The sequence below is a fragment of the Pseudophryne corroboree genome, chromosome 3 (genome assembly GCF_028390025.1).
Source record: "Pseudophryne corroboree isolate aPseCor3 chromosome 3, aPseCor3.hap2, whole genome shotgun sequence".
Taxonomy (NCBI): Eukaryota; Metazoa; Chordata; class Amphibia; order Anura; family Myobatrachidae; genus Pseudophryne; species Pseudophryne corroboree.
In genome coordinates, this window is record NC_086446.1 from 499619034 (window position 1) to 499636291 (window position 17258).

A 17258-nucleotide genomic window follows, 5' to 3' on the forward strand; every position below is an offset into this window, starting at 1 on the left:
CACTGCTGTACCCTTACCCCCTCACCCTGCACACTGCTGTACCCTTACCCCCTCGCCCTGCACACACTGCTGTACCCTTACCCCCTAGCTTTGCACACACTGCTGTACCCTTACCCCCTCACCCTGCACATACTGCTGTACCCTTACCCCCTCACCCTGCACATACTGCTGTACCCTTACCCCCTCACCCTGCACATACTGCTGTACCCTTACCCCCTCACCCTGCACACACTGCTGTACCCTTACCCCCTCACCCTGCACATACTGCTGTACGCTTACCCCCTAGCTTTGCACACACTGCTGTACCTTTACCCCCTCACCCTGCACATACTGCTGTACCCTTACCCCCTCACCCTGCACACACTGCTGTACCCTTACCCCCTCACCCTGCACACACTGCTGTACCCTTACCCCCTCACCCTGCACACACTGCTGTACCCTTACCCCCTCACCCTGCACATACTGCTGTACGCTTACCCCCTAGCTTTGCACACACTGCTGTGCTCCTTATAACTTATTTTACAACATAGTGCACGTTACATTTCAAAATATGAAACATTGTAACGAGACCTGTCGAGGACATATTTGTAGGAGGACGAACATTTATAGTTTGCAGGAGGGCACTGAACACCTGAGCACTGTTCTTCACTCTTCTAATTTCAGACTGACTTTTCCACTTTTTTTTTTTTTTTTTTACCACCCAGCCACATGAAAGTATTTTTGTATTTTCCCAGGATCTTATAGCCTACATTTGATTATTTGGTTTGTATTGTTTAAGGCAAAGGACCTGGACAGTCTGATGTTCAATACATAGACAAGTTTGGCTTCCATACTGTGACCTGCTGCGGATATCTGCCCCTGGTAAGATCACTAGTCACGTTTGAGATACCATATTTTGCACAGTGTACATGGCGACAAACTGGCTGCATCACGATAATTATGGTTATGAATTTAAAAGCTCCTCTCTGGGCTATAATTTCTCATCTAGCTGACAGCAATATAAATAGAAATGACATTAAACTGGTTCCTGAATACACAAACATTCGATGCAGAAAACACAGGACGGGGGTATAACTATGGAATTTTACATAAAACTCCCTCTGATTAAATAAAATATGTAGGACAAAAAAAAAGTAGAAAATGTGTTTAGTTAATGCTGTGGGAAGCATAATACAAGTACAGAATGGGAACCCCTCTTTTTGTTTTGTTTTTTTTGTTTTTTTTAAGAATTATGTCCAAAATGTCATGGTGCCCACACACGGTGCAATTCTCGCATGCTAGTTGATCTTTTTAGTTCAAATAGCATTGCATCTAGTTCATATAGCACCGTGTGTATTGTCCTTTGCGATACGCGCTCCCGTCTAGTCCATATCTCAAGGCAAAATAGTATGTGCAGGCAGGTATTTTTGTACTACAGCACAAATAGTACATTGTAGTTATTCATAATCGGATGTAGTTCAAATAGCATACCTCACTATGGGCCTAATTCAGAGTTGATCACAGCAGCAAATATGTTAGCAGGTGGGCAAAACCATGTGAACTGCAGGGGGGGGGGGGGGGGTGAGGATTAAGAGGGGGGGGCAGATATAACGTGCAGAGAGAGTTAGATTTGGGTGGGGTGTTTTCAAACTAAAATCTAAATTGCAGTGTAAAAATAAAGCAGCCAGTATTTACCCTGCACAGAAACCAAATAACCCACCCAAATCTATCTCTCTACCTGCAGTGCACATGGTTTTGCCCAACTGCTAACAAATTTGCTGCTACGATAAACTCTGAATTACCCCCTTAGTCCAAATCGCATAGCACAGATTGTATAGGCTCAATTCGCACCTAGCACAAATAACACCGTGTGTGGGCCCCATTATCTCTAGTTTCAGGTGGAATTTTCTATTTGATAGAACTGGTGCAACAATTTGTCCATTTTTGTCTAGCAGCTGGAGTGTTAAATACAACCACAGTGTACAGTGTATGGCTTTTATCTGTGGCTTTCTTACTTTTGATCCATAGAACTACTTTTCTTAAACTGTACAGAATAAGGCTTTACATAATAAATGTGCGTTTCACACATTGGAGAGGGAAGTTTTTTGTTAATTGAATATGTAAAATAACAAAAAAAGAGTCTAAGGGGTATATGCAATTGCGGTTGAATTCCGGCTGGAATTCGACCGTTTTTAAATTAGACACAATTCGACAGTCAGACACCCTCCCGCCGGGACCCGAATTCGACATATTCAATAAAAAACGGATTCGACAGTCCCGCTGTCGAAAAACGGACCAATTGACAATAGTGTGCGCCCTGGATTCGACTTCATGGACGGCACAAAATTGTTTAAAAAATCAAGAAAAAAAATGCGTGGGGTCCCCCCTCCTAAGCATAACCAGCCTCGGGCTCTTTGAGCCGGTCCTGGTTGTAAAAATACGGGGGGGGGGGAATGACAGGGGATCCCCCGTATTTTAACAACCAGCACCAGGCTCTGCGTCCGGTCCTGGTGCAAAAAATACGGGGGACAAAAGACGTAGGGGTCCCCCGTATTTTTCACACCAGCACCGGGCTCCACTAGCTGGAGAGATAATGCCACAGCCGGGGGACACTTTTATACCGGTCCCTGCGGCCGTGGCATTAAATTCCCAACTAGTCACCCCTGGCCGGGGTACCGTGGGGGAGTGGGGACCCCTTAAATCAAGGGGTCCCCCCTCCAGCCACCCAAGGGCCAGGGGTGAAGCCCGAGGCTGTCCGTCCCCCAATCCAAGGGCGGCGGATGGGAGGCTGATAGCCAAGTGACAAAATAAAAAATATTGTTTTCTGCTGTGGGGTACACTGGGCTCCACAAGGAATGGACAATGGTGTAGAGTAGGATCTTGATCCGAGGCACCAACAGGCTCAAAGCTTTGACCTTCTTCCCAGAATGCATAGCGCCGCCTCCTATATCACCCAGCCCCCCTGCACAGGATCTCCGTTTTGTAGTTGGTGCTGCAGTAGCAGGCACTTAACAGAGGGGCTGCTCCAGGCAGCCCTAAGAAGAGCTTTTTTTCTGAGGAAAAAAGTGAAGACTTCAAGGGCAGCAGCAGTGTTACATGTCAGTGGACATTCACGGCTGCAGCTCCGGCTCTCCCCAGCGGCGCTGTACACTCCCGAGCCCTGGTTGCCGGGTAACTACAGCAGGAGGCTCCGGTTTTCTTCTTGTCAGGCACACACGACGGGGGCTCTCAGGGATCGCATGGCTGCGCTCCGGGAGGTGGTAAGTGGGTCCCGCTTGCGGAACCCGGTCTTTATCGCGATCCGGCGCGGTCAGTGGGAGGCGGGTCGCGCGCGCTCGTGGTGGACACTGTGGCAGTACAGGCGATACCACTAGATCACCAGGGCATGGGACAGGTCAGGTTTTCTCTATAAACCGTTTTATTAGAGCCCGCAGTACCCGGTGGTTTTGCCAGCAGGGGGATAGAGCTTGGACCTGAAGCCCCTCCCCTAGCGCGCCATTTTCTGCAAATGTTCCCGCCCTGGAGCTGCATATCTGTCTCTCCCTCAATCCCTGGCAGTGTCTGCGGCGCCATTATCCCTCAGCTCACTGTTCCTGGGAATGCTTGGGCAAATCCTCCTATGTAAAGCCGCCTGGTTGTCAGTGCTGTGACTTTACAAGACACTTAAGTATTCTACCTGCCTTTTTTAGTCAGTGTTCGTTAAGAAAGAGTGCACTTAGTCAGGGTTTCCTAGTACAATTACCCTGTGATATACATCCAGTTCTTACTGTGTACTGTTATATCTATTGTTATATAGCTGTGTAAGCTAGTCCATTGCAGTATTATTGTTAGTAATAACCTCTGCATTGTACAGACTGTGACTATTTGTGTGTGCATTTGATAGCTGAGTGGTGTCCATTTCGTGTCTTTCACTCAACCTGCTATACCTATATTCTATAACCTGAGGGGGCTTGGTGCGTCAGGTTTTATCTAATATAGGATTTTCACAAAGATATACTGTATTACGTATTTTTCTCTGTGATTTAGTCACCATATCTCTCCTTTATCTCTGCTGGTGCTGACTACACTGCGCAGGGGTTTGGGCTACAGGTATTGTGCTGCTGACAAATTGTACTGTGTTACCTGAATACTGCAAGTTATATCATGTCTGCTTCTGAGGGTAACTGTTCTGGGGCTGAACACACTGTCGGTGTTGCTGAAGCCGCAGATACCTATGAGGAGAATATAGCAGCTTTGGGCTCTGGTTCTGGGGGCTCCTTGCCCCCCAGTGGGACGGTGGCAACGGGGGCAAATAATGACCCGCCGTGGGGCGCTTTTTCCACGCTTCTGCATACGCTAGTTCATAAACTAACACCCAAATAAAGAAGTTGAACCCGTCCCTGACTGCTAAAAAGTCTGACCGGCACTCGCCTACGTCCAAGGGGTCCTCTAAGCGAGCGCTTGTCTCCTCACAATCCACTGCTGTCACTGACACCTCGTCGGATGAAGACGGCACTTACACTGACCCCACAGGTTCTGACTCCGATACGGCTGATGGGGAGGGTGATTCACATGTGGATGTTCCTGATCTTTTGGAGGCTATTAAGTTAATTTTACAGATTACGGATGATCCCGAGCCATCCGTTCCTCCTCCAGATAGGTTCAAGCATCAGAAGGTGATTAAACAAGTTTTACCTCACTCTGACCACCTAATTGATATACGTCAGGAACCCTGGGAAAACTCGGGTATGAAGTTTGTGCCTCAAAAGAAAATGCTGGCTCGCTATCCCCTCGCGCCAGAGCTGTCTAAGAATTGGGAAACGCCTCCTCCAGTGGACTCACATGTGGCTAGGATGGTGGTTTCCTCAGCTCTACCGGTCACCACCGTTGCGTCTCTAAAAGAGCCTACGGATAAACGTGTGGAGGGTTGTCTGAAAGCGATTTACACCCTCACGGGTGCTGCACAAAGGCCCACTATTGCAGCTACTTGGGCTGCAGAGGCCATTGAAGCATGGGCCTTGGAGTTAGATGCTGAAATCTCCTCTGACCATGCTAGACAATGCTTGTCTTATATTGTCACAGCTTATCCTTATATTAAAGAGGCGGCTTCTGATGCCTGCATCGTGGCAGCCAAGGCCTCCACTACGTCAGTCCTGGCTCGCCGGATATTGTGGCTGAGATCCTGGTCTGTGGATCTGGACTCTAGAAAAACCCTGGAGGTACTCCCTTTTAAGGGAGATAATCTGTTTCGGGAGGATTTAAATAAGATTGTGGCTGACTTGGCTACTGCCAAAACTGCCTGTCTACCAAGTACTGCTCCTTCTGTGTCGAAGGCTAAAGGTACTTCCTTTCGTCCTTCAGGTAAAGCAAAAGGTCAGGCGTACAACAAGCAGGCCCGCACTTCCAAACCTGGTGAGCCTAAGCCCAAAAGAGCCTGGGCGGCCCGTCAGCCAGCTTCCAAGACAGATAAGCCTGCCGCATGACAGGGCGGGCCTCCCTCTGGGGGATCCCAGGGTGGGGGGCCGGCTTCTAGGGTATACCCAGGAATGGTTGAAGACCACTTCAGATGCCTGGGTACGGTTACGCCATAGCCTTCAAAAACCGACCCCCTCATCGATTTTGCCAGACAGATGTCCCGTTGGACAAGACAAAGGCAAACACTCTACATTCGGTGGTACAGACCCTCCTGGATACAGGAGTCGTAGTACAGGTGCCTCTTGCGCAGAGGGGCCGGGGTTACTATTCTCCGCTGTTTCTAGTCCCGAAACCGAATGGGTCCTCCCGGCCCATTCTCAACCTCAAGGTATTGAACAGGTTTGTGAAGGTTTCCAAGTTCTGGATGGAAACCCTTCGCTCTATAGTTCTGGCCTTGGAACCTGGGGACTTCATGGTCTCCCTGGATATACAGGATGCTTACCTGCATATTCCTATAGCAGTGTCTCATCAGCAATACCTTAGATTTGCGATTGGCAACTGCCATTACCAGTTTCGGGCGTTACCTTTTGGTTTAACAACGGCTTCGCGAGTCTTTACAAAAGTCATGGCGGTGATGACGGTGGTACTCCTCCGTCAAGGGGTCAGGATACTGCCGTATTTGGACGACTTGTTAATCCTGGCAAAATCCCCATAACTTGTCCTGCGTCATCTAGATGTGACGGTCCGGTTTCTACAAGCCCACGGGTGGCTCATCAACTGGAGGAAGACATCCCTGATCCCTGCTCAGAGCATGGTGCATCTGGGAGCACTATTGGACACTCACAACCAGCTGAGTTCCTGTCTCAGGAGAAAGTCCTGAAACTTCAGGACAGGATTCATTGCTTCCTATCTCGTCCGCAAGTGTCGATACATTCGGCGATGCAGGTGCTGGGCCTCATAGTGTCAGCATTCGACTTTGTGGAGTACGCTTAATTTCACTCTCGCCCTCTCCAGAGGCTGATTCTAGCCAAATGGGACGGCCTGCCTCACTGGATCAGGTCTCAAATGATCTCATTGACTCCGGAGGTCCATCTGTCACTGCTCTGGTGGCTCCGGGACCAACAACTGTGCAGGGGCCGTCCGTTCTGGATATCCGACTGGGTCCTGTTGACGACAGATGCCAGAAGAGGTTGGGGCTCGGTGCTGGAGCAACACTCCCTTCAGGGGCGGTGGACCAAGGAGGAGTCCCTCCTCCCGATCAATATTCTGGAGTTGCAGGCGGTCTTCAATGCCTTGAACCTCGCCCAGCATTTAATTCAGAACCGTCCTGTTCAAGTACAGTCGGACAACGCCACCACAGTGGCTTACATAAATCATCAAGGCAGCACTTGAAGCCGCCTAGCAATGAAGGAAGTCTCACGGATTCTACAGTGGGCAGAACGCCATCTACCGGCCATGTCGGCAATATTCATTCCGGGAGTCCTGAATTGGGAAGCGGACTTTCTCAGTCGTCAGGACGTGCATGCTGGCGAGTGGGGCCTCCATCCAGAAGTGTTTCAACTCCTAGTGGAAAGGTGGGGCCTTCCAGACGTAGATCTGATGGCGTCTCGACACAATCACAAGGTTCCGGTCTTCGGAGCAAGGACAAGGGATCCTCAAGCAGCATTCGTGGATGTGCTGGCGGTACCGTGGAGGTTTCGGCTGCCGTACGTGTTCCCTCCGGTGTCACTCCTGCCCAGGGTAATTCGGAAGTACAAGCAAGAAAAAGGAATTCTGCTTCTCATAGCTCCAGCGTGGCCCAGACGGCACTGGTTCTCAGACCTGCAAGGCCTATCGTCAGAGCGTCCAATTCTACTTCCACAACACCCAGACCTCCTCGTTCAGGGCCCCTGTGTCTACCAGGACCTAGCCCGGCTGTCTTTGACGGCGTGGCTCTTGAAGCTTCTGTCTTAAGGGCTAAAGGGTTTTCTGAGGCGGTCATTCAAACTATGTTGCGGGCCCGGAAACCGGCTTCGGCTCGGATTTACTATAGGGTCTGGCATTCTTACTTTGTTTGGTGCGCATCTAACGATTATGACGCTTCCAAGTTTAGTATAGCCAAGTTGTGACCTTACCTGATGTGCATACCTTTACTCAGGGCGTGTTACGTATCCAACCTCCCTATGTCCCGCCTGTGGCTCCTTGGGACTTGTCGGTGGTTTTGGAGGCGTTACAAGAGTCTCCGTTTGAACCTCTTGGTTCAGCTGACCTTAAGTGGCTTTCCCTTAAGGTGGTGTTTCTGCTGGCTATTGCTTCAGCTAGAAGAGTGTCGGATTTGGGTTCCTTGTACTGTAGTTCCCAATATCTGATATTTCACCGTGACCGGGCGGTTCTTAGGACTCGTCCCGGCTATCTACCTAAGGTGGTTTCTTCGTTCCACCTTAATCAGGAGATTGAAGTTCCGGCACTTGTTTCTCCTGATCTGTTTTCCAAAGAGCGGTCTTTGGATGTGGTACGGGCTCTCCGTATCTATGTGAAAAGAACTGCTCCTATTAGGAAATCTGATTCTCTTTTTGTTGTGTTTGGGTTTCACAAACGTGGCTGGCCTGCTCACAAGCAAACTCTGGCCAGATGGATTAGAATGGTGATTGCACATGCTTATGTGAAGACTGGTCTCTGCTCCTGATCACATTAAGGCCCATTCTACTCGGTCTGTTGGACCTTCTTGGGCGGCCCAACGTGGTGCGACCCTTGAACTATTGTGCAAGGCGGCTACGTGGTCCTCTGTGAACACGTTCATAAGGTTCTATACCTTAGATACTGCCGCTTCCCAGGATGCTTCCTTAGTATGCCAGGTTCTTGTGCCCGCTACAGTGCGTCCCCTCCCATAAGGAACTGCTTTAGGACATCCCCATTGTTCATTCCTTGTGGAGCCCAGTGTACCCCACAGCAGAAAACGAGTTTTATGGTAAGAACTTACCTTTGTTAAAACTCTTTCTGCGAGGTACACTTGGCTCCACAAGGCGCCCACCCTGACGCACTTAGCTTCTTTGGGTTGGTATGGCATTAGCCGCTGACACGCCTCCTGTCGTGAGAATGCGGTGTTGTGGCTACTAACCGTTGTCGTCTCTTTTCCTGCTACTGCATTGGACTGGTTAACTAAAAACTGAGATCCTGTGCAGGGAGGCGGGGTGATATAGGAGGCGGCGCTATGCATTCTGGGAAGAAGGTCAAAGCTTTGAGCTTGTTGGTGCCTCGGATCAAGATCCTACTCTACACCATTGTCCATTCCTTGTGTAGCCCAGTGTACCTCGCAGAAAGAGTTTTAACAAAGGTAAGTTCTTACCATAAAACGCGTTTTTTGTAGCAGAACTACAAGTCCCAGCAAGCCTCACCCGCAAGCTGGTACTTGGAGAACCACAAGTATCAGCATGCGGGGGGGAAACGGGCCCGCTGGTACCTGTAGTTCTACTGCAAAAAAAAATACCCAAATAAAAACAGTACACACACACCGTGATAGTAAAACTTTATTACATACATGCACACCGACACACACATACTTACCTATGTTGACACGAAGCAGTAGGTCCTCTTCACCAGTAGAATCCACGAGTTACCTGTAAATAAAATTGTCGAATTGCAAAAAGTCGAATCTGAAACGGCCGTTTTTTTGTCGAAAAATACTGTATTGCATTGTCGAATCATTTTTTTGTGTCAAAAATGCCCCGTTTTTCGACATTTGCTGCAATTCGACCGCAATTGCATATGGCCCTAAAAATGATGTGACAAAACTACGTGCTATAATCTAACCCCACAGACTTATCTTGTGGGCAAGCCATGTGCCGCTACCTGCATCATATATTTCATTACAGATTTATAAGTACAGATGTATTATATGTATTAGAGGGGATACGTTCAATTGCCGGCTATCGAGATCCCGGCAGTCAGGATACCGACGCATGCCGCCAGCGGGAATCCCGGCAAAACAGGACTAGTCCCACTCGTGGGTGTCCATAACACCCATAGAGTGGGAATAGATCCTGTGGCGAGAGCAGCTAGCCTGCAAGGGGACTCTTTGAGCTTGCCCCGCTACCGGCATTCTCGTGGGCGGGCTGCAGCTGTCGGGATATGGACAGTCGGCATCCCGCCCGTCGGTGAATCATACTGAATCTGTATTAGAGAGCTGTTCTGACCACTGCAAATGTCTCTTTATTAGGTGAATGATTGGCAGGACGACTGGGTCATTTTCTACACCCGCCAGCGTATCCAGCACCAAATGAACTTGCTTGAGAAATCCTCTGGGGACAGAGAAGCCATGGAGCTTTGGGCACAGTTACAAGTAGGTGATTTGTAGACACTGTATAGGTGTGGAGGTGTCCATCTTATTATCAACTTTACACTTCCACATGTAATATGAAAACTCATCAAATTCAGCTATATATATATAGTATTGCTTCTGTAGCGTAAATGAAGTGTGACCAGCTGCAGGTGGTTCCTCCCATCATATTAATATGCTAATTAGACCATTTTCTGAGGTCATCTCAGAATTGATAAATGAGATCTTCTTTTATGTCCTAGAGATTTGACATAGCCTAGGTAATATCATGTGATCACCCAGAATAGTCCACTGTTGAATTATAGTTCCCTCTGGAGTATTTTATTCACTAACAATGGATATAGCTGTGTGGTATTTTACGGAACATAAATTTATTTTGTTCTTTTGTGCACAGAGGGGTAGATGTATGATCGGGAATTAAGGGGTTTACCAGTAACTGCGCATGTTATGTACTGCAGTTACCGCTATTAATGTAGTGAAGTGTGCAAAATGACTGGGCTCAGCGCTCCTATATTCAGGATAGTGTGCCGATGTGCCACTGACCGTTCCAGCCGCTGACGTTGTCGTATGCACAGCACTGTCCCCTTTTTTCAAAACTGCTCGCCCCAGTAGCAAGCACTTTTGTGCAAATTCAGACAGGCGGTGAGGGGTGCGAGGAGAGATACCTCGCCCCCTTCGTCTGCTATTAAATTCCCCCATAAGCCCAAGTAACAAGTTCCTCCTCCACTAATCTGCCAGGTAGCAAAGTAAAAGGAAAATAAAGACCTATTTTTAAAGCTAGCTAAAGTAGTAAAAGCAGAACGTGCCTAGGCTATCAAATATGTGTGTGCTTCATCTGTCCTCTCCAAATTGCTTCTGTTCATAAAATAGACCCAATTCTTTATTAACGGAAGTACAAACATTAATATATACGCTTAGAAAATAAGAGCAAAAATGCAAGTAAAAGATGAATCTATTGGTTGTGATGTGTTTAGGCTCACATTCCTGTAATGTGAAATGTAGCCTTTCCAATAATTGTATAACATCTATTGGATTTCTGCTAATACTTCTGCTTTTATGCCTCCAGTTGAAGATCCCTCAGCTGTTTGCTGGACTTGAAATCGTACCTTCACTTCTCCATGGAGATCTGTGGGGAGGGAATGTGGCTGAGCTGGACACTGGACCTGTGATATTCGATCCTGCATGTTTCTACGGCCACTCCGACTTTGAGCTGGCAATTGCCGGTATGTTTGGAGGTTTCGGATCATCCTTTTACTCTGCTTACCATGCAAAGTTGCCAAAAGTTTCTGGCTTTGACAAACGGCTGAAGTTCTACCAGCTGTTTCACTATCTGAACCACTGGAACCATTTTGGAAGTGGCTATAGAGGGTCATCGCTGAGCATCATGAGAGGCCTACTGAAGTAGTAGATTGTGCGGGTGTCTGGCAGGAGACATTGGGTCCAGAGCTTAATTAGAAATAATTTAATCCATTAGAGTTGCTGATTCCCACAGTGATTCCTGGTGAGTGACATTAACTTTAGTGTAGTTCAGTTTGTGTCTCAGACTCTAAAACATATACCTTGTTAAATGATATTTCAAGTGTTGAAAAAGTAATATTAATTAATAACTTTAACAGTCAAACATTTACACATCCTTTAGTTCTTGTAAGAAATGTAAACCAATAAGGAAGTATTCTTCCCTCTACGTTATTGTTAGAGCTATGCTGTTTCCATGACAACAGAATACTTGCTGTAAGCGTACATTTAAGAAGTTAATTTTATGAGGTGATCCTGTTTCCAAAGTTTGATTTAACTATACGGATTGTAATTAATTGAATTGTAGGACACCTTCAAGGAGTTCTTCTTATTAAATTCGCATTTTAAAACTATTTTTTTCCCTTGATGTTTTCAATAGTCCCATGCATTGTAGCTGCAATGTTGTGTACTAATTCAGACAGGGTCCTAGAAGTTCAGGCTTTTTACAATTATTTTCACTGTAATAGTAGAATCCAGTTGAATAGGCGATACACATAAATCTAGGTATTTTTCAGCTGACGACTATCTCCTTGTTCAGTTTCAATGTGATTCACTTTTACATGAAGACACAACTTCCAGTCATACACACAGTAGCCATTTTGTAGTCTTAACTTAAGGTGCGTACACACTGGCCGATATATCGGCTGTTCTGTTAAACAGCCGATCAATCGCGGGCCCGTCGGCCAGTGTGTACCAATGGTATGTCTGTTAACACTGTTGTTCACAGACATATCGCGTCGGCCTGGCAGCACACACGATGATCAATAGGTTTACAGATCGGCATCATTATGTGTGTACGGGCAATCAGCTGACCACCCGTAAACTTCCTGCAGCAGCCGGCGGTGATTGATGGCTCAACTGGACGGGCGCATGTAAATGCCTGCCCCGTTCGTGACGTCAGTCATGACGGATCGGGCACTGTGTATGCACAACACACTGCCCCCAATATGGTTATAAATATAGCTGCAGATATAGCTATCAGTGTGTACCAACCTTTATTTTATAGAAATGGCAAGCAGTAAGTTCAGTAATTTATAGAAATTGATACTTGTATAGTCCACAAAAATAGCACACAATGTTTTACAGATTTTTATGTCTTGCAGAGGTTATCACATATATGTATTTTTCTCTTATGTCCTAGAGGATACTGGGGTCCACATTAGTACAATCGCAACGTACACATTATCAAAGTTCTGGCATTGAAATAACGAGGTAATTACGTAGCGCCAATTACCAAGGGAAATAGAGTGTGAAAGCAGAATACAATTATGTCCAAGAGGAAAACGGTGCATAACATAGAAAATATAAATATAAAGCATAAGTGAATAACACGGTCTGGTGAAAATACAGAGTGCAAAATGTGTGACAGAACACTGGGCTCCATTACCAAATCACACACAGCTCACGCTCTATCCCGTGAACCCTGCCCCAAAAACCGATGTATTCCATCTGTCCCATTTACCATAATATTGAGACATCGCACCTCTAGATCTAAACATCAACCTCTCGTGCCCAGAGACATCATTGACTAAAGCTCTCCAGTGAGAGATATTGGGTGTTTCAGGTGAAAGCCACTTCCTTGCTATTAGTACCTTAGCCATAGTGGTTAAACCAATAGTGCTTTTATTCGAAAGTCTAATTCTCGCTTTGTTTTGTTTGGATTTCACAAACGTGGCTGGCCTGCTCACAAGCAGACCCTGGCCAGGTGGATTAGAATGGTGATTGCGCATGCTTATGTGAAGGCTGGTCTGTCAGCTCCTGTTCACATTACGGCCCATTCTACTCGGTCTGTTGGACCTTCTTGGGTGACCCAACGTGGTGCGACCCTTGACAATTGTGCAAGGCGGCTACGTGGTCCTCTGTGAACACGTTCATAAGGTTCTATGCCTTGGATACTGACGCTTCCCAGGATGCTTCCTTTGGACGCCGGGTTCTTGTGCCCGCTACAGTGCGTCCCCTCCCCTAAGGAACTGCTTTAGGACATCCCCATTCTCCACAAGGCGCCCACCCTGACGCACTTAGCTTCTTTGGGTTGATATGGCATTAGCCGCTGACACTTCTCTTGTCGTGAGAGTGTGGTGTATGTGGCTACTAACCGTTGTAGTCTCTTTTCCTGCTACTGCATTGGGCTGGTTAACTAAACTGAGCTCCTGTGCTGCGAGGCGGGGTTATAGAGGAGGCGGCGCTGTGCATTCTGGGAACAGTCAAAGCTTTGAGCCTGTTGGTGCCTCGGATCAAGATACTCTACACCCCCTAGTGGTATAGGACCAATGAGTGTGTCTCTTCTATATCTAACCCAAATATGCACAGTTTAGGGTCCAGCATAGGCAGGGATGGTTCTGTAAGAATAATATCACCCCAAACTGCGCTCCAAAAGGGTAGTACCCTTGAACAGGACCACAAGAGATTCCAGAAATCAGCCCTCCATCACACCACACTTTGGACAACAGGTATCAGAAAGAAGGTGTGCCCTATAAAGTATTACTGGAGTGCGATATACTCTGTGCAGTATATAGAAATAAATCTGGTATCTGATGCATGTGGTAGTGTACTTAATGGAGCCCAGCACTTGCGTCCATTGTTCATCAGAAAGCACACCTAAATTATGTTCCCACTTAGATTTCAAAGGGTCAAATAAATGGAAATTGACACGCTCATTCAGTGCAGCATATACGGTAGAGATTTGGCCTTTGGGGCGCAGGTTAATAAGCATTTTTTTGATTGGAGACATTGAAATGGCCAGAGATGCTTTACCAAACTGTGCTTGCGACACATGGCGCAACTAAAGGTAGCGGAAAAAGGCAGAATTAGGGATAACCTAATCCTGTTTATCTGTTCAAAGGACTTAAAACTACCAGCACCATACAGTTGATTAACTGTTGCAATTTCCACCCTCAACCATAAATTATCTTGAGACAAAGGAAGAAATTCCTTATATGAAGCATTAAAACACAGGGGTGACTCATCAAGGTCATGCCAGTCGAAAACGGTGTGCGTCATACGCCACACCAAGAGAGCTGTCAGGGCCGAGTGTTTTTGTGAATCTGTTAACCCTGGACCAACCAAAGGTGTAGGTGCTGGGGTATGATGAAAGCAGGGAAGACTAATAAAAGTTCCGTTTCATATAGTTATTAAAGGCAACAATTCCAGTAAGGAGTTAAATGACAATTATTAGTTACCATATATATACTGACGTATTGCAATGAATGAGTACATTGTGTGTTTGGAAAATATCAACCTGCGCTTGAAATTATCTAATAAAAACTGTGCCCATTCCTTCCTCGCCAAATCCCGATGGTCATGTACAGAGGGTGATCTAAGCAGAAGATATTCAGCCTCCTGTTGACAACAGGTTTGTTCAAGACTGCACTCCTCCGCCCTACTGAACTGTTTAATAGCTGCCACTCTTTTGTTGAGGGAACCACGAATAGAAGTTTTAAATGCATCATGTTTAATAGTGGGGGTGGCGTAAGAAGCATTGTGGTCTTGGAAATCTTGCCATTCAGCAAGTATATTAGCCCCATCTCCCATTAACGACAACCTGAATGAGTTAAGTTTCCAAAACGTAATACCCTGAGGAACCAATTTATCTAATATTAACAAAACAGTGAGTGATCAGAGATCCACCTGGGCAAGTAACTAACCTGAACTACCTTAGGGACCAAATCCGGGGCTAAAAGAGCCAAGTCTGTGCGTGAAAAAGTGTTGAAAGTAGCCGAGTAGCAAGAGTAATGGCTTTCCTGGGGGAACCTACCTCTCCAAACATCAACCAGTCCAAGCTCTGACACTAATTTAGAAAAAGGGGTTGGGGAAGAAGAAGAGAGATCATCGCAGGGATTCTCTATCCATCTGTCTAAAATTAGATCCATTACATTATAATAGTCCCCAATACAAATAGTGGGAGTGGAAGGCGACAACGCAATAAAAGACACAGCCTGTCTCAAAACTTCATTATTATAGGGAGGGGGGACATATACCGCGAGAATATTCAAAAAAGAGTAGAGTTAACAAAAGCCCTAAGAAAGACAAAGCGGCCATACTGATCTATTTGGCTATGTTCTAAATGGAAGTTTACCGATTTCTTAACTAACACTGAGACTCCCTTGGCATTTTGTGAGAAAGTAGAATGGAATAACCACCCCACCTACGGGTTTTTTTCAAGGCTAACGTCTTACTACCAGTAAGATGAGTGAGAAGCAAACAATATCTGCTTTATACTTTACTTGCGATAATACCAGCGCTCTCTTAATTTTGTTATTGAGACCCCGTACGTTCCAGGCGAGTAGGTGGAGCTCCTCAGGTATCGCCGTCATTGGGGGAGACTGAAAAGAGAAACAGGAGAAAAAGAGACAAGAGAAGGGAGCAGAGGAGGAAACACAGTAACAGGGAGAGGCACATCATAGTGCATGAACCGGAGTCCAAACAGCCGCACGACTGGAGAAGACCGAATATCCATCAAGTATTGGCACCAAACCTTCCTCAATAAAACATTACAAGTACTCTTCAAGAACAATGTATAAACAATACATGACTATACCATAGAGTAAATCAAAATCAATGAAAAAACAAAACAGAAACCCAACCGCCCCCCACCCTGTATATCCATTAGGAACCGAGATATACCTATATCCCAACTAGAAAACTCCCATCACTTAAACACCAAAATAGAAAAAGAGGGACTATTAGGAACAAAACACTCCTAAACGCTATATCTTACGAAGGACTCCCATAAAAAAAAGGGGTGGTCCCCAATGAGAAGGCATACAAACAAACCTCCAATTGGGATTCAGAAAAGAAAAAAAACATTCCCCCATAGAATTAACCATAGAAGCATATACACAAGAAAAAAAACCTGTAAGAAAATGGTTAAATGTTAAAACAGGGGACAATGATATCTGCAGATTTTAACGAGGAGCACAGGGCCTCTGCTCCAACCACGCCTCAGCTTCTCTCGGAGAATTGAAGAAGTGCGTAGAACCCTCGTGCACAACACGCAGCCAAGCTGGGAACAACATACAGCATAGGTCTGCAAACTCTGTCCTCATTACCCCACACAGTGCTTGTTTTGCAGGTCTCACAGAATCACAAGTGAAATTATTAACTCCACCTGCGGACCTTTTAAAATGTGAGTAATTAATACACCTGTGCAACTGCTGGGTTACCTGCAAAACATGCACTGTGTGGAGTAATGAGGACCGAGTTTGCAGACCTATGACAGAGTATTGGATTTGCCTATCTTTCAGTTTCCTTTTTATCTGTAGAAATTGGGATCTGGATCTTTGTACATCCAGTGCAGAGTCAGGAAAAACTGCCACAGAGTGGTTCTCGAACTTCAGCGAACTATGTACTCGCGCTAGGCGAAGAACAGCATCTCGATCTTTATAGTGAAGCATGCGAGCAATGATGGTGCGTGCTGGAGCACCAGGAGGAGAAGCTTGAAAAGGTAGACTGTGCGTGCGTTCCACAGCAAAGTGCGCACTAAAGTCTTCCTTTTTAAAGATGTTTAGGAGTCAGTCTTCTAGAAATTTTTTGGGGTGTGAACCCTCAGCCCTCTCAGACAGGCCAACGAATCGTATGTTATTTCTTCCTAAGCGACCTTTCATATCTGACAACTTCGTCTTGACAGCCGCCATCTGGGTGGATAAATCAGCGACACTGTCTTTGAGCAGGGTGGTGACATCCTCAAGATCAGACACACATTGTTCCACTCCTCCCAGTTGTTCAGAGTTTCTGCATGTCATGGCGGATGAGTGAAATATCAGCTTGAACTTGACCGATCTTGTCAGTCACCCTGTGCTCAGAAATAGTGATAGCTTGTAGGATCTGCTGAGTAGATTGCATAACATCAGCAACAGAGGGTTCCTCCGAAGTGATCTGAAGAGAGGGAGGGAATGCCCCCTGAACAGGTGGGAGTGCCAGCAATTGATTTTCTCTAACGTCCTAGTGGATGCTGGGGACTCCGTAAGGACCATGGGGAATAGATGGGCTCCGCAGGAGACTGGGCACTCTAAGAAAGAATTAGTACTACTGGTGTGCACTGGCTCCTCCCTCTATG

The 17258-nt window shown here is 46.4% G+C and overlaps 1 protein-coding gene across 2 annotated transcripts in view; it reads left to right on the plus strand.

Moving 5' to 3' along the window:
• The window catches only part of LOC135056156 (ketosamine-3-kinase-like), a 64571-nt gene extending 53015 nt beyond the window's left edge, over nt 1-11556 (plus strand). For both annotated transcript variants that reach the window (XM_063960995.1, XM_063960996.1), the window contains 3 exons: nt 779-861; nt 9569-9691; nt 10755-11556. In XM_063960995.1, coding sequence (XP_063817065.1) covers nt 779-861; nt 9569-9691; nt 10755-11093 — 545 coding nt within the window. In that variant the 3' untranslated portion in view covers nt 11094-11556. The remainder of the gene's footprint in view (nt 1-778; nt 862-9568; nt 9692-10754) is intronic.
• Nucleotides 11557-17258: the final 5702 nt, after the last annotated feature.